Genomic DNA, 18,401 nt, shown 5'->3' on the forward strand with positions numbered 1-18,401 from the left:
TACGGAGTTATGCACTTTGTCCACCTCTGCGGGGGCAGGGGGGTGGGAGGTGTATTGTATGCCCTTCTCTCTCTCTCTCTCTCTCTGACTTGCTCTCTCCATCATCCTCTTGCTGTATCCATCCATCTATGTGTCTCTCTTTTTATCTTACTGAAGTACTATCATGCATTTTCTAACACCTTTATATATCACTTCCTGTCAAACTGGTGGAATCATTGAGATTCCATGCATACTCTACAGAGTTACACTGAAATGAAACTTGATGTCCAGGTCAGTGGCTCAGTGTCTGTCTGTGTAGAGACATGGCAGAAGTTTCTCTATCAGCTGAGGATCCACTTTGCTGTCCAGTCTGTCTGGATCTCCTGAAGGATCCAGTGACTATTCCCTGTGGACACAGTTACTGTATGAGCTGTATTAAGGGCTACTGGGATCAGGATGATTGCAGAAGAGTCTACAGCTGCCCCCAGTGCAGACAGACCTTCACCCCAAGACCTGTTCTCAATAAAAACGTCATGCTGGCTGCACTGGCTGAGAAAAAGAGGAAAACAGGACTCCAGGTTGCTCCTCCCGCTATCTGTTATGCTGGACCTGGAGATGTGGAGTGTGACATCTGCACTGGGAGAAAACTCAAAGCTGTCAAATCCTGTCTGGTGTGTCTGGCTTCATTTTGTGAAACTCACCTCCAGACTCACTATGAATCTCCTGCCTACAAGAAGCACAAGCTGGTCAAAGCTCAACTACAGGACAGGATCTGCTCTCAACATGACAAAGTAATGGAGATTTACTGTCGCACTGACCAAAAAATGATCTGTTATTTGTGTACAATGGATGAACACAAAGGCCATGATACAGTCTCAGCAGCAGCTGAAAGGACTGAGAAACAGGTAAGAGAAGAAACTAAACTCTAGTTCTGGTTATATTTGGATGAAAGCACTTTTGTATTTTATATGTGTAAAAATTACTGAAAAGCATTTTGTCTCTCAGTCAGCGCTTACAAAACAAAACAATAATGTTGTCTTTCCATACCCAATTTCAATGTTAAAATATTTTTCATGTCTTAAACTGAGTAAATCATTTGGAACTAGAGTTCATGGAGAAAAAGTTGTAGAGCACTCAAGCATTGAGAGGTGTGGGCTTTTTCTGTTGTTTGGCTGAAAAAAAAATGTGATGTTTGTGCACAGAGACAGTTGGGAGAGACCCCCAAAAATTACCAGCAGAGAATCCAGGAGAGAGAGAAGGAGCTGCAGGAGCTGAAACAGGCTGCGAAGTCTCTCAGGGTGAGTAGTCAGCAGAGGACAAGATAACAGTTAGCAGCTGGAAGAAGCATTTTAGTACTCAGTCAAAACTCTCTTTCAGTCAGTCAGTGAGGGGCCCAGTGCTGGGCCACTGTCCAATCCCACTGAGCTACACTGTGGAGAACAGGCTGTCTGGGCTTCCAGTAAGAGCTGAGTGAGAGTGCTGCTTCAAATGGACTCCCCTCCTCTCTGTGTGTCTCCTCACAGATCTCTGCACAGACAGCAGTGGAGGACAGTGAGAGGATCTTTACTGAGATGATCCGCTCCATTGAGAGAAAACGATCTGAGGTGATAGAACAGATCAGAGCGAAGGAGAAGACTGAATTGTTTATGGCTGAAGATCACATAAAGAAACTGGAGCAGGAGATTTCTGAGCTTAGAAAGAGAGACACTGAGCTGGAGCAGCTTTCACACACAGAGGATCACATCCATTTCCTCCAGGTAACATCACTCACTCTCTGATCATCTCCAGAGTGAGGTATCCCTCACAATGGATCTTCTCTGGACTTTTTCTCAGTAAAGTGTATTAGAGCTCTAGAGAAGCTTGTGTGTTCATGTCTGTGTTATGTATGTATGTGTTTATTCTCTGTAGAGTTTCCAGTCTATCTCTGTGTATTTTGGATATAAAGAGTCACCCAGCATGACTGTCAGCGCAGTTTTCATCTTTGAGGACATGAGGAAATCTGTCTCTGAAATGATTTACAGACTAGAGGAATTCCTTGATGGAGAAACTGTCGAGATAACAGAAAAAGGTTAGAAGATTTTATTATAAAAACTTAAATTGACAGTCCACTTTGTAAGCTATCCGTACGAGAGAGAGAGAGACAGAGAGAGAGAGGGAGAGAGAGAGGGAATTCGATCATCATCAAACATCACATTTCCATGGAAATTTTTTAACTGTATTCATCATTTCCAGAAACTCAAGTTTTAGTAATCTCTCCCCATCTCCATAGTTACTAAAAACCAGCTTTTCTTACCTGTTGAGCCCAAGACCAGAGAGGAATTCTTACAATGTGAGTGTACTGATATCACACACACACACGCATGCATGGACGCACACAGAGAGAGAGTGTGCATATATGTGTAGTTACATAACATGTTCTGGATGAACACTCTACTGCTGAATGAATGTAAACAGTAAAATACCTGAAATGTACACTTGAGTTCATACTGTCAAACACATCGCCGGGACAATGAAAGATTAACAACAATCTATTACCAGTCATTTAAAAAGTGGTGTCTCACCAAAAATAGATTCCACTATATAATTTTTATAGTGTGTGTGTGTGGTGTGTGTGTATATATATATATATATAATATGGATATATATAGATATATATATAATAAATGTAATTTAAACACACACAAACAGTGACATACACAGTAGATGTGTTCATGAGTTACAATGAGTTAATGATCTTTAGATTTGAGAGAAATTATCTGAAAGAGTAACATCAGAACTTTTTAAGGTTTGTCTGAAACGTCCTTTGTTTTTGTTTTTGTTTTTATTTTTTATTTCACGTCAGATTCCTGTCAGCTCACTCTAGATCCCAAAACAGCACACAGAGACCTCTGTCTGTCTGAGGGGAACAGAAAGGTGACATGGACCAGCACAGCTCAACCATATCCTGATCATGCAGACAGATTTGAATGGTGGGTGCAGGTTCTGTGCAGAGAGAGTTTGTCTGGACGCTGTTACTGGGAGGTTGAGTGGAGTGAGTGGGCTTATGTAGCAGTTTCGTATAAAGACATCGGCAGGAAGGGAAAAGGTAACGAGACAGGGTTTGGACACAATAATCAGTCCTGGAGTTTGGTCTGTTATGATTCCAGTTATGCTTTCAGACACAGTAATAATGAGACTAACATCCCAGTAGTTCCCAGCTGTTCCAGAATAGGAGTGTATCTGGATCAGGAGGCAGGAACTCTGTCTTTCTACAGCGTCTCTGACACAATGACCCTCCTCCACAGAGTCCAGACCACGTTCACTCAGCCCCTCTATGCTGGATTTTTCGTTAGTGGATTTGTTCAGATTACTAGAGATATGAATGACTGTGAATGATAATATAGATGCAAGGTAAAGAGAACATACATCATGACTCAAACTGACCTCAGTGTTCTTACCTCCAAATGTTTATGTCTCTAAAGCCGTTTAAACCATTTGGCAGAGGGATGTGACTGGATGCTTTTCTCTGGACTCTAGGCGTGGTATATTGCTGTTGAATAGACAGTTGCATGGCAGATGGTCCAGACCAGGGGTTCCCAACCTTTTTTTTTTTGTGGTCAGCTGAACCCCTCCAACCCAAATTATGTCCCTCAAGCACTCCCTTGAGATTTTAACTAATTGGATTCAGTTGGTCAGTAATGTTGCCATCAGAATCTTACAAACACCCTGCAGTTCTACCACCAGGGCCTTAAGAATCCCAGCATGTGCGCCCTGGTTTGACATTCTCATGAGTGGGGTAAGTCATTCAGGCACAAATAATAAAACTTGTGAAACTGGGAAAAAAAAAAAAAAAACAGGATTGTTCAGGCTGAGGTAAAATGTGATTGCATTTTGTTTTCATGTTAAGAAATCGCATTCCTATTGTTTGTGCTTCTTCTTTTTACACTCCAGTATCTGAAACAGACACTCTCAGAGGAGCCCAGTATTTAATAAATTCATTCATTATTCAGTGTAATTGTGATGTACAGCTCTTTTCATAGACAGGCTATGCCCTACAATTTAAATGTATGTTTGTAACTTTATATGTTTACATTCCTATGCATTTAAATCAGTTAAAAAAAAACAAAAACAAATTATTGTTAGTGACTGGTTTCAATTCACGGACTACTGAAGTAAATGATAAAACTCATCAAATAACTTCTGGATGTTTAGCGTAAATATGATTTAGATATTCTGTCTGTACATTTTTGTAACAATTTTGAAAACGATCAGTTATTAAAATAAATCGTTTTCCTATTTTTACGCTGGACTCCAAAATTACTGACATACCGGCATTATTTATACCGACATCCACGAGTCAAAAAAAGTTTCAAACTCTGCAAAAACTGTGAAATTCTTCTGAAGACTAACTGACAGCAAGCCAGACGAGTCCACCTCAGAAGATCAAATGCATCTGACACCCACTAACGTACCTGAATGTTTATTCCATTTTTTCTTAATAGGAAATATTAATGTGAAGCATATTTCATACGCTGACAACAGAGGGGGTTTGTGTGTGTGTGTGTGTGTTTGTGTATTAAAATGTGTATTCTACTGTTTTGCTGGTTCAGTGTATCTGCAAAGTTACTCCCTCATGGTACATTGCAGTGTGGGGCAGAGAATATTACATTTCATGATTTGCGACTTCCTCTCATACTGTAGTGGATCATTAATCTTTGAAAACATATAACGAGGCAGAGATAAAAGGTTTTGGTTAGTGGAAGTGTAAATAGGTCAGCTCTGCCTTGGATAATGAACCTGAGGTGTGTCAATGCAAGTATAAACACCTCTGAGCCAGCAAAGTACTGTGTGGGTGTGTGTGAGTGTCACTATGTTTTACACGGTGTCCAAAAAAAACATTTTACAACGATGCAAATGATGCTGCAGGTAAACAAACAGTGCTATGGATCAAGAGACACAGACTCTTGTAAAGAGTGGGACAGGGAGAGAATTTCACAAACCTTTCATTGAGTAGAAACACACGAACAGATATGATTGTAAAACTCTCCGCGTTGAACTTTATCCCTCAGAACTTACCCTGCTGTGGAACCAATATACCACAGTACTGTGAGTGAAAAATATGCGATTAAAACCAAAATCAGCGTCACTGAAAAATTCTAGTACTTTCGTGTGTGCACCCATGAGTAAGCACTTAAATGATTAATGAAACGATACATTACACCTTACTCCTAAAATCACGAGATATTTGCTGTTTAAATGATTTCCCCTGAACGCAGTCATTGTTGATGAAGACAAAAGTGATGAAGACACTGAGGTGCGTGTTCAGAAAGCAGTGAGGACGGAGACAGAGACAGAACCGAACAGAGACTGACAGGGTGCTCCACAGACTTCATACACGTGTGGAATCTGCCGTTGCACACTTTATATAGCATGGAAATGATGATACTATAAAATACTGTGTGTCTAAAGGTTAGAGAACCGAGCTTGTGACTGGAGGGTTGCTGGTTCAATTCCCAGGTCCAACATCCACGGCTGTGTGCCCTCGAGTAAGGCACTTAACCCCAATGCTCCCTGGGTGCTCACCAAGGAAGGCTGCCCACTGCTCCTGCGTCCGGTGTGTGTGTTCACTACTGGTGTGTTGGATGGGTTAAATGCAGAGGACAAATTCACTGCTCACTGTTCACAGTGTGTGTGTGTGTGCAATCACAGAAACTTAACTTACTTTTGTGTAATTATAAAATATCATCTACACAGCGGTACGTGTGTCAGTTTCAAAGGACAGAGACAACCACAGAGCGACGGCCATTCACGTCGCAGTTCCAAATGACAAGAATGTGTTGACCGAGGAGCGCGAGCAGATCGGCAAATCGCAGGACCTGTGATCTGTGAAGTACAAAAGATCAGTCATGTGACGGCCCAAATCATCCCAGTCGTGATCGGAGCCCTGGACAGCCATTTCCCGCAACTGAACGAGCACGCTCGAACGCCTGGCTGGAAGATTGGCGTTTTCATCAAAGCGACGCCGCTTGGACGTGAATACATCTATGACGCCGTTTATTCTTTACTCATTCCTCTGTCAGTCACAATGCATCCTGACCGCTCTCTTATTAGGGCCGGACTAAGCTGAAGTTTTTAAAACCTTTGAAAAATGTAATTTAGCAAAGCAGTTGAGCTCCAGTGAGAGAGTGTCCATGTTTTATATGAGTAAATAAGTTTCATTGTTAAAATCTGAGAGCCAGTACCTTACTTTCACAAAGAAAATAATAAAAAATAATAATAATAAATAAACATTCAATATACACAAAATATGAACACAATCATAAATAGTAACTTAGTCCTAAAGATGGCCACGCAATATGAATTTATTAGACCAGAAAGGGGCATTTGTCTTCCAGGGGGACATGTCAGCCGTGAGAGATACATAGTGATTAATGAGACCAAAACCTGGCCAGCAGCTCGGAGCCACTGCAGAGAACATCATACAGACCTGGTCAGTGTGAGGAACCAGACTGAGAATGACATGATACGGAGTTTGATGAAGGACAGTAGCGAAGCCTGGATCGGCCTGTTCAGGGACTCGTGGAAATGGTCAGATCAGAGTAACTCCTCATTCAGGAAGTGGAGCACAGGGACACCTGGTTATTAGAGAGGGAAAGGGAACCGTGCTGCTGTTTGGATTAAGGGAGAAGTGGCTGGAGGGTGAGGAGATCTTCCAATGACACGCGGCTTATACTGCATTCATCACATAAACTGGTCTGAGACCTCAACAGCAGTTTTTAAAAAATCACTCAAAATGACACCGTGTCACAGATCACAAGGCCTTTGGTAATCAGAACTATGACTTATTAAGTGAGCTCTAAAGAGGTGTTTGTGTGTGTGTGTGTGTGTGTGTATGCGCGTGCACGCGTGTGTGTGTGTGTGTGTGTGTGCATGTACGTGTGTGTGTCCCTTTTAAGTGCATAGAGTGAGTGGACGGAAAGAGAGAGAGAGAGAGAGAGAGAGAGAGAGAAGCGGTTAGTCGTTACATGTAAAGCAAAGGGCAATTTTACAGTTTACAATTTACAACTTGCTATTTTACAGATGCTTTTAAACCAAAGCGTTTTACAAGTAGCGCATCAATCAGATCTCGCCAATGACCTCCTAAGCAACAGAAGACAGTGTGAATGTAATTGAATTATTTTCAGTACCAGGCTCCTGTATGTCCTGCATTGGTAAAGCAGAAATCTGCAGACCGGCAGCAGAGAGACAAGGTTAGTAAAAAAGATTTTTGTTTCTGACCTACCAGAGAAAGAAAACCATAACTTAATTACTTAAAAAAAAAATCAGCCCACTGAGATACGCATTCACAATACAGTAAGGCCAGAGAGAGAGAGTCACAGCTGAGCAGAGAACATCACACACACACACACACACACACACACACACACACACACACACACACACAACGACTATGTCTTTTAAATCAACTTGTCTCAACCAGTTTGCATAGAACATTACCATTCAAAACTCATGAACAGAATATAATCTGTTGTCTGAATGAAAAGCATGCACACAGGCTGAAACAACTCATTTCTTTGAACTTGTTGAACCATTAACTGTTTGATGTTTCACAGTGTGATGTGTTAAGGGTATAAAATACAGGGACCAAAGAGCTTTCACTGATTAAAAAAAAAGAAGATGATGTAACCTGGTATTTGTTTATAGATAAATTTGTTTTGTATTTGTTTTGTATTTGTTTAAAGTTTTGCCTGGGCAAACCAGTCTTCGGAGCCATGCTGTGTGATAATGTCAGTGGGGCAGCTGATCTGGCTTTCAGCGCTCCGTGCGTTGAGTAAACAGTTATGTGTGTTCAGGGACAGTGTGGGACATCTCAGGTTTTGACATTAACCGCACTGCTTCAGTACCACATAAAGCCACAAAACAACAACAGACTGAATTTGAGACTGTTCCTGCAAAAGGTTTGGCCAGAGTCACTTCAGAGTCATCAAAAATGGGAACAGTTGACCCACCCAGCCTGTGTCTTGACCTTTTCTTGACCTTTTTTTTTTACATCTGTCAGTGGTCAAGCAAAAGCACAAAGTCTTTTGCATTTTGGTTGACTATGATCAGAGAGAGAGAGAGACAAAAAGACTGGTGTGGTCAGCAGAGCTCACTCCTTTATCAACATGTGTGTGTGTGTGAGTGTGAGTGTGTTTTTGGACCATATCCACCATTGAAAAAGGGAAAAAAAAAATCATGCAAATTACTTTTTTGTGTTGCCAGGGTAACATTAAGATACGTTGAGAGGCAGAGAGGACGAAGACAGGCACACACCCAAACAGAGAGAGAGAACGTGAGAAGAACACATTTCGCACACAGGTTGTCGTTTCTTTTAACTGTTATATTAATTAGTAGTAATAATGACGAATGATGACTTCTTTTTATGAAACCGGACTGCTTTTAGTGAGGTTGTTGAACTATTTACGTATCATGGAACTCATACTACCTGGAACATGTTGTCTTTCAGTGTATGTGTAAATCAGTGATATTAACAATGTATTCTAAATACAATAGTTATAACACAGGTAGGCTCTGCTCTCAAATATTGTTAAATCATTTGATCAGGAGAATCTAAAATTTTTTTTTCTTAATTATCACATCTCGCTCTGTTCTGAAGTACAACATAGCTGTAAGTGAAGCAGGACCCAAGGCTTCTTTGTCTAGTTGCATATGTGCAATTTTTTTTATTTTTTCGGTAGTATTTGCTTTTGACAGGCAGTGGGTAGAACGGTATTGATTACTGTCCCGATATTCCATAGCTATCTCTTGGTCGTGTCTGGTTAATAGCTAACTGAATTTGATACGGTCAGTTATGATCTCCGAGTCCTATAATAACCAAACAGTTAAAGTTGTGAAGACACGGACCTCTAAGAGCTTACAGACTCAGCATATACAGAGAGGCATTTAGGGTGATTCAGAGGTTTGACTGGCTGAGCTTTGATAGAACCGTCTAGTTCTGTATGTCTGATGTTTACTGAAAACAGCGTGGTCTTCTTTCCGATCACTGGGAATCGTCTTGGGAAGTGCACCGGTGTCACCATGTTAGTTGCACGAGTGCGGCATCGGAAATGTATTCAGACTCCCTATGTATTCCACATAGTGTTCGTGATCAGAAATGTTAATGTAGGAATTGTCAGTCAGTGACATCCATCTGATAGACCAAAAAAAGCTGATATTAAATATAAAGAACAAAAAAAAAACGTTGAACGTGAAATTGTGTGTTAAGCCCTGATTCTCCTTGGGGCAGTATGTAACATCTGTTACGAAGTGGATTGGATACTTTTTTACGGAGCCCCTGAAGTTCCGAAGGGTGATTTTATTTTTCTTGTGCGCACAAGATGTTTCTCTCATTTATCAACCAGCTCACCCACCAGAAACATAGCAAATTGCTCAAATAAAGCAATGAACACCACCATGTTTCAAACACGCTTGCTTGCAACAAACTCTTACAAGCTATAAACGCAACTTACCCCTGTGGTCCTCAAAGCACAGGGGTAAGTTTTTTTTTAAAAAAAAAAATCACCTTTTGTGATTTTAAGGGCTCTGTACTTTTATTTTTGTTACCATGCGTGTGAAAATAATGAAAGCACTGAATCGGACCTTTCTGTCATTTAGATCCATCAGAGATGATTCACATTATGCATCTCATCCTCCTTCTCTCAGGTCAGTGTGTGTGTGTGTGTGTGTGTGTGTGTGTGTGTGTGTAGGGCTTTTTGCAATGTAACATGCAGTGTGTGTATGAGTAGTATGCAGTTACTTTAGTGGCACTCATCACAAAAAACAACATGTGCTTTCGTATTTGTCATCAGTGTAATAATTAAGCCTCTGGACGGGTAAAAGGAGTTATTATTTATTTACTGACAACAAGTTACTGAGACAAAATCGCAGTAAGCTTGCAAATTTATGGTTGTTTTCTGAAAAAAAAAAATCTATTTGTGTGTGTTTTTATTCATATCTCTAGATCATATGTCATTCATTACATGACAGTTGTGATTGTATTGCCCTTTACAGGACTCTTCATGCTGTCTGCATGTGCTCCTCGTCAGTATCACTTTGTGGATGTGAATAAGAACTGGACTGAGGCACAGACATACTGCAGAGTGCACTACACTGACCTGGCCACTCTTGACAGCCAAGAGGACAAAGAGGAGCTGATTAAAACTGTTAAAGGAGAAGTCGAGCGTGTTTGGATTGGACTGGAGAAGAGTGGTAATATGAGTTGGCAGTGGTCTCTGGGAGATCCAGAATTCTACAGAGAGGGAGAAATGGACTTTACATACTGGCACCCAAATGAGCCAAATAACCCGGAGACTGAATTCTGTGCTTTGATCAGAAGCGATGAAAAATGGAATAATATGCCATGTGAAACCCAACGTTATGCTGTTTGTTATGATGGTAATACCTATATATTACTTTTTCTGTTAAACCATACCTAAATTATTCAGTCTATTCAGTCTCTTAGCAAGGGAAGAAGATATTTGTCTAATGAACAGAGAGTTCCGCAGGAATTATAGGGGATATATTCTGATCAACTAGACCACAGCATTGCTTTAAAATCATGGATTAAAACTAGGCAACAACATGGATTAAAATAAAAAATAGTTAGTAAAAAAAAATCAAAGATATTCAATACAGTTATGGTTATGCAACAAATTTTGTCTTACAGCAAAAAAAGCTGATGTCACAATCACTCCAAAAAGGCAGGACGCAAGTGCGTATAAACGTGACGATAGAATTTAATTACTGTAGATAGAGAAAATACAAAACAGACAAGGGAAAACTGGAACAGGCACACGGAGTATTAACAAACAGGAGGTAAGAACAGGAGCGCTCAGTAATCACAACGGAGTGAAGACTTGGCAATGAAAACTTGGAAAACAAGGAGTATAAATCCATGGAAACATTAAGGGGAAGTAAGTGACAACGGATGAGGGAGATGATGAGCAGATAGACCGGTGATTAGCAGACCGGCGACGCCCACCTCTGAATGGAGGAACTGGAGGGGGGAGGAGTCGAAGTTGTCACAGCCGACTGGTCACCTGTTTCATAATTAATCTTATCAATATTCATTTTAGAGATTAATAAAATCTTTGTCTTCCAGGGGGACATGTCAGCTGTGAGAGATACATAGCGATTAATGAGACCAAAACCTGGAGAGAAGCTCAGAGCTACTGCAGAGAACATCATACAGACCTGGTCAGTGTGAGGAACCAGACGGAGAATGGCATGATACGGAGTTTGATAAAGAACAGTAGCGATACCTGGATCGGCCTGTTCAGGGACTCATGGAAATGGTCAGATCAGAGTAACTCCTCATTCAGAAACTGGGCACCTGGACAACCTGACAATGGCAAGCATGATATGAACTGTACTGTCATACAGGTAAACGGTAAAGACCAGGGACAGTGGCATAACATTTCATGTGGCGATGACAGGCCATTTATTTGCTATGAAGGTGAGCTGATTCTTTGTAAATATTTGTAATTTACATAGATATAATTCCATGTGCTGAATATTATGAATAGCTGTGACCAAAACTGAAGTAATGACATTACTTAAAAGCTTAAAATTAAAAATAACTTAAAAAAAAACAATTTGTTTGCTCTGAGAGTGTGCTTATTTGTTGTTATTTTTTTTTAATATAATTTATTAAAACTATAATTAAATTTGCTAAGTGAAATAAATTAATAAAACAACATGAAGTAACTTTTTTTTGTCTAAGAAGAATTGTTTGTTTCACATTATTATTAATGCACGATTTGTGGGGTGTCTTTTATTATAGACAAGCTGATCCTGATCAATGAGACTCTGACCTGGAGTGAAGCTCTGAATTACTGCAGAGAGCATCACGTGGACCTGGTCTCAGTTCACTCAGAGAAGATCCAAAACTGGGTGATTAAGAGGGCTGAAAAGGCCTCCACTGCTCATGTGTGGCTGGGCTTACGTTACAGCTGCACTCTGGGCTTCTGGTTTTGGGTGAGTGGACAATCTTCCTGCTACCAGAACTGGGCTCCAGGGAATGGAACTGGGCTGGAAGAATGTGGGAATGGGGGGATTACAGGAGCAGTGGAGTCTGGAGGAAACAAAAAATGGATCAGCTTCTCAGAGACTGAAAGACTCAACTTCATCTGCAGCAACTATGAAGGTAAGTGTGTGTCCGTGTGTGTGTGTGCGTGTGTGTGTGCGCGAGTGTGTGTCCGTGTGTGTGTGTGTGCGTGTGTGTGTGTGTGTGTTTGTGAGCACGCGTGCCTGTGTGCATGCACACGCGTGTGTGTGTCCGTGTGTGTGTGTGTGTGTGAGTGTGTGTGTAGTTCTTAAAGATTCTGTCATGCTCTCATTTATTCTTTCTTTGTTTCCTAGAAGGCTGATCAGAGTGGAGATCAGCTGGACCTTCTAACTTCAGGCTCCACGTCAGACGGGACCAGTGTGTGACTTTTATGTTAATTCATATCACCCTGAGCAGCATACAGTTTATTACTGTGTTTGTGTTTCTCTGATTACTTGTGTTTATTTGGTACACTTTTTTAAGGACTTGACTGATTTAAAGTTAAATTTCTTTGTTGTTGTTGTTTTTTTCAGAATTTGATTTGCATACTGATGTTGCATAATAGTACATTAATAACGTTGATGTTGTACAATCATCTTTACTTTCTCACTCTCAGCCTTGTTAAAACAATAACCTTGAACCATATTAGTCATACAAACGAAAAGTTTGCCTTTTGCTCGTGTCGAAAAATAAATGTGATATCTAATCATATCAGCCAATTGGATCAGGCTCTGTTAAATTCACTCTACTTTCAGTTCAACATAATCGTACGTTGGAAACACTTGGACAATACCTGACTGATCACTGTCTCTGCTGCATATGCTACTATATACAAAGCTTGCACTGAAGAGCCCTCTAGTGGCCATGACACGTCAACGCATGTGTCCTTTTCGCTTTATGAAACCGCTTTTGAAAAAATAACCAATTCTGTAATTTAATACAGTTGCATTGGGTATCTACATCAGAATGGTTTATGAAACAGTAACTTGTACTTTTAGATTTTCTGAGCAATTAATTTTTTTTTTTTTTTTTTGACAAGATCTGTTCACTCGCAAGCTTATGCTGCCTAACCTGCGATAAAGATAACAAACTAACCGGATATACACCATTCTGTCGGTACACTTATATCGCATAGTCTCTTCACATTGACACATTGTATGTTACATGTTTTACACAGGCCTACATATCGAGAAAATATTTACAAGCATTTCACTCCATGGCTTCTCTCAGACAAATTTATTCTCATACACTTTACGTTCTTGGATTGTGAAGTTGGCAGTTCACTGCTGATGAATCAATCATGTCTTGAAGCGTGAGAAAATTCCGCTCTGGAAAATGACTGTTATTTCAATTACATACGCTATTCTCCTACATTAAACATGGCGTCTAACATTATGGATTTTAATTATATGTATTGACTGCAAGACTGGGCCATGTGTTTCAACCTGTTGCCTGTTTTTCCTTTATTCTCGCAATGCATGCAACACAAAAGCATTGAAACACAATAACAAACCTCTTTAATTTAACTGAATCAAACAAACGAAAACATTCTCAATAGTGATAGACCCGTTTCCTCGACCAGTTCACTCGATTTAGATTCAAATACATCTGATATGATTAACCTTTTAGCAGCTGAATGCCTGTTTGCGACACGCAGTCTCCACACTGATCAGTCTGTCAGTCACAAATAGTTGCAGATGTTGGTCACTGATGCAAGATGTCGGTTCAACTCTGTTATGCCATGATCAGACTACACGATATTTTTGTCTTTCACGATGGTCACCATGTCAGATTAGAAAAGGCGTGTCAAAATCGGGCTGAATTCGTGTAGTCTGAACCCGGCATTAGTGACTCACAAACCTTGTTTATCCCATCATTAGTGTCCTGCACAGTTATGGTGTCATTCTCCTGCCTGCATCAGCTAAATTTAGCCTACAGCCCTCAGTCTCGCTCAGCAGTGACTGTCCAATACGCGCGGATATACGTTTTGGTCACAGCTATTCATAATATTCAGCACATGGAATTATATCTATGTAAATTACAAATATTGTAATGCCATCATAAGTGTTGAACCGTCAGTGTTATTTATAGAAAGAATCATACGTGCGCATAGTTCTGTATATCTGTACATATGTCTAACTTGTCTAATCCGTATGTGTGCTTGTTTGGTTTTGACTTGAAAAGAAGTTACAGTCGGCCCTCTTTCACCGCGGTTCTGCATCCACGGATTCAAACAACCGCGGATCGAAAGTATTCGAGAAAAAACCCCGAAAAGAACTGTGTATTTATTCTATTTATTACACGGCTTTGTTGAATACTCGATTCTGATTGGTCAATTGTGGCATTTTTACGGTCTGTTATTTCTGAATAGCAGACCGCTGCAATGAATAAACAGGCCGTTGCTATGGATGCAGTTCTGAATCTAACGGACCTTTTTTCCTTAGTGAGTGCCCTGTGGATTGATGCTCAGTGGTGCTTTATGCAAACACTACAAATCACGTTCATTCTGACCGTTTCCCTGGGGTCTATACAGTGTTGTCCTAGTTTTAGTGACACCATAAATACGAAACAGTTGTTGGACCAGTAAGCCTTCAAACGATTTTCCCTGATCTGAATGGATTTAATGTTGTATGCCAAAGATATAAAACCAGTGGTTCACTAGGACTTCAGCAACCGTACTTGCACACTAATCCCAGGCTGGAATAGCCTGTATATATTTTGAAAACACATCAGTCATAATAAGAACTTTCCTTTCCATCAGCTGCCTGTTCCAAGATAGTAAAATCAATAGCCAACATGTAAAGTGGTTTTGATGCCAGTAGGTGGCCCATAAGGCTGTACCATAAGCTGTACAGCCTTTACTAGGGTACACCGCTCACACTGTTTGCACCACTTTTCCAAATCACCACTCATCCCTGGCCAATAACATCTTCTTCTTACCGAATCAGTTCTCTTTATTCCCTTATGACCATGGTTATCATGTAAGCTTGTCAGTACGTCTTCCTGCAGGGCTTCAGGAAGGAGTACCTGAAGAATTTCTTTGCCTCCATCATTTGGCCTGAAACGTCTATAAAGGACTCCTTCTTTTTCCATCAGCTTGTTCCATTGTGGAACCAACTCTAACAGCTTTGGCGGGACGCTCTCTCCCTCTCCTCTCGATTCAGACCCCTCTGCCATTTCCAGAAACCTAGAAAAGACCCTATAACCGGATCAGAGGCCTGCAACAAAGCAATGTTACCTTTTGTCCATCCTGGAAGGGTTGTCATTGACTCCTGAGTTGCCACCACTTGAGAGGCACTGGTAGGTTTAGTATCTTCAATAACCTGCCATAAACTATGTGGGAGAGTAGTTATGGGAGCTACACCTTCAGCAGGGCTGGGAGTTGTGCAGAATGCTGTCTTTGGTTTGTCAGCTTCAGCCACCGGCACCTGGTTATAACCACTGGCCAAGTCGAGGGTGGAAAACCACTTGGCCACAGAAAGGGAATCCAGCGACTCACCAATTCTAGGGAGGAGGTTCACATCCTTTTGTGTTTTAGGACTGAGTTGCCTGTAGTCTACACAGAGCCTTAGAGTGCTATCCTTCCTCTGCACAAGCACAATAGGGGATGCATAAGGACTACAGCTCTCCCTAATATCCTGGGACTCTAAAAGCTGCCTAATATACGTTTTTACAGCATCATATTGGGAAGGTGGTATATGCCTATAGTGTTGTCTGAGCAGTACCTTATCGATTAAAGGGATATGGTGCTCAGTTGAAGACACACATCCTAAATCGCCATCATTCCTAAAAAAAAACATATTACGATACTTTCGCAACAATGCTTTGGCAGATGTCTGTTCTTCAAAAGTCAAGTTAGACAAATCAACCACATCAAAATAGGTTTGTGCATCAGGCTTAATTACAACTTCATGTTTCTGAACACAAGCTATGTGTCCCTTGTCTGTAACCTCTTCCCCGGAATCAATCATTGGGTCAGATGCTTCGACCGTATACACAGAGTATACAGCACCTAATAGGGCTCTGGGTAGCAGGTAAGTTACATGTGTTCCCACATTGACAACTGGAACATGCGTTAACCCTTTCTCTATTTTCAATAAAGCAGGGGACAACAAGGGATAACCTGGCAGTAAATGTGTCTTATCAGAATCTGCAGGTTTGAAAAGTGTTTCAGAAGTGTCACTGGGGTTATCTGTTGGGCCCGTGGCAGGTATCAACACCATGGAACCAGCTGGGATCTGAACAGGAGCTTTAGCTTGCACAAGGATTCTTCCGACACAGCTGGAGCATGGCTCACGCTCAAGCAGCTGACCCTTTAGCATGGCTTCTTTCCGGGTAGCGTTTCCCTGTGTCTCAGGGAGAACAGAAAGCAAAGCCGCACAGTGCTGGCCCAGCAGCTGATGATAACGCTATGATTATGTTCAACCCTATCATTCCAGGCGTATGCTCTTTTTGTCTTTAAAGATACTCCGAACTCGACCTTTTTATCACTAGCACACCACAATTTGGGATGGTCTGTCCCTGAACTATGACATCAAGCTCCAGATGCCCAATGTACAGGATGCCTAATCCATTTGCAGCCTTTAACTTCAGCCAGGTACAACTTTGTAGCCTTTCAGATCCCATAGGTTCAAAATGTCTGTAGAAATAATTGATCACTGACTGGCACTATGGTCAGGGATTGTACTGACCATAGAGCCGGTATCTAATAAGCTTGGAACCTGGATTCCTGCCATGACTACTTGCAACACTTGACATGGAGCTAAAAGGCACTGCATCAGTGGGACAGACTCTGAACTGGGATTACATGAGCCATGCTCTTCCCCTTCTGATGTGTGGCTCTCCACAACAGTGGGAGCTAGTTTTCCAGCTCAGAATGAGTAGACTGCTTTCTCTTGGATATGAACACGTTTGACATCAGAGTCCAGCAGTACCACACTATATGCCCTCGTTTATTGCAGCGCAAGTGTTGCCATTGGCTAGAGGTTGACCGACTATTCTGTGGATGGGGGTAGGTACTTTCAAGCTCAGCAGTGGGTGTTGGGGCGTCTACATTAGTTTTAAAAGATTCAAAGCACTGGATCAGGGCATTTATCTGGGCCTGCTGCTGTTTAAGGATTTTTTTTAATTTCCATTAACTCAGAATTCTTTCTCCCCACAGTGACAAGATGTCAGTCACCCGCCTCTATGTTCATTTGGCTGCACCTTGATGAGGATGTGTCGGTAATACCATACTCACAGTCACCCTCCTCTGACCATCTTATGGCTTCTTCCCTCACCTCCCAAAGAGATGCACTGGGTTTTCGCCTCACCGACTTCTTTAACAACACGGCATAGGAGCCCGTTCCTAACATGCTCGACGAACTGATCTTGAAGGACCCTGTCGGGATTTGGAGCACAATCTGGGTCATTAGACAAGATTAACTCCATTAGAGACATAAGTGCACATGAAAACTCTCAAAGAGTCCCCCCTCTCTTTGCTTCCTGTCAAAAAATTGCTGCTGCAACTTAAGACCTGCACATAAGACCTGCAACCACTGTACATATCTGAAAGGGTTTTAAAAATTCTCTCTGGATTTTCTCAGTCACTATGAGGGTGTGCAGTCTGATCTCCAACCGAGCCGAGCCTCCCATGTGATCTAGCAAAAATAAGACTTTCTCCAGAGCCGGCCCAACGCATAAGCGAACTAAGCGGCTGCTTAGGGCCCCTGTGGCCACCAGAGGGCCCCCAAGAGTGCTTGAAATGTCCCACCAGAGAGCTTGAATGGTTTTTTTTTTTCTTTTTCTCTTTTTTATGTGATATATTATATTATGTCGATGGTTATCATACAAAAACACAATATTATGTTAATGGACTGTCTAGCTAATACCTCTGCACATTTGCACTGTAACAGATGTTAACTGCATTTTGATGCAAGCACAGTCACTCAGACTAACGTTAAGTACAGTCCTCTCCTCTGTGTCGATGGAAAAAGCAGCAGAAAAGTAATGTTGCCCTTATTTTTGTATAAGAAGGAAACTTTACTGAGGGAAGTATTGTTTATCTAAGTTATTTGATTTCCACTGTAGATGATTGTTATTTATGACGGAGTACGCCTATTAGGGCCACACTGAGGAAAAAAATTCGGAGATTACAAGAGTAAAGTCGTTTTACAAGAAAAAAAGTCACAATTTTATGAGAAAAGGTCGTAATTTTAGACTATGTGTTATTTCCTGTTTATACCAGGCAATTCAGGAAACCACAACTCCCCAACACACCCTCTCAAAAGACTAAGGGAAGCTAAGTCACCACACCGCTACTCTGGTGAAACGAAACTAAACTGTTTCTCTGCTGTTCAACCTTTGTCTGTTCAGTAAA

At 41.2% G+C, this 18,401-nt stretch overlaps 2 protein-coding genes across 2 annotated transcripts; both read left to right on the top strand.

Moving 5' to 3' along the window:
• The first annotated feature begins 302 nt into the window (after nucleotides 1-302).
• Nucleotides 303-3,354, top strand: LOC115805768 (tripartite motif-containing protein 16-like). Its single transcript, XM_030766447.1, has 6 exons — nucleotides 303-884; nucleotides 1,188-1,277; nucleotides 1,503-1,736; nucleotides 1,888-2,047; nucleotides 2,249-2,308; nucleotides 2,822-3,354. The coding sequence occupies exons 1-6, from the start codon at nucleotides 303-305 to the stop codon at nucleotides 3,352-3,354; spliced, it is 1,659 nt and encodes a 552-aa protein (XP_030622307.1).
• A 6,262-nt stretch (nucleotides 3,355-9,616) lies between these two features.
• LOC115805778 (macrophage mannose receptor 1-like) lies at nucleotides 9,617-12,636 on the top strand. Its single transcript, XM_030766460.1, has 5 exons — nucleotides 9,617-9,660; nucleotides 10,009-10,392; nucleotides 11,099-11,452; nucleotides 11,780-12,142; nucleotides 12,358-12,636. Exons 1-5 carry the CDS (start codon nucleotides 9,624-9,626, stop codon nucleotides 12,363-12,365), a joined length of 1,146 nt encoding a protein of 381 aa, XP_030622320.1. The 5' UTR covers nucleotides 9,617-9,623; the 3' UTR covers nucleotides 12,366-12,636.
• The last annotated feature ends 5,765 nt before the right edge of the window (nucleotides 12,637-18,401 follow it).

Source organism: Chanos chanos, chromosome 1 (genome assembly GCF_902362185.1).
Source record: "Chanos chanos chromosome 1, fChaCha1.1, whole genome shotgun sequence".
Taxonomy (NCBI): domain Eukaryota; kingdom Metazoa; phylum Chordata; class Actinopteri; order Gonorynchiformes; family Chanidae; genus Chanos; species Chanos chanos.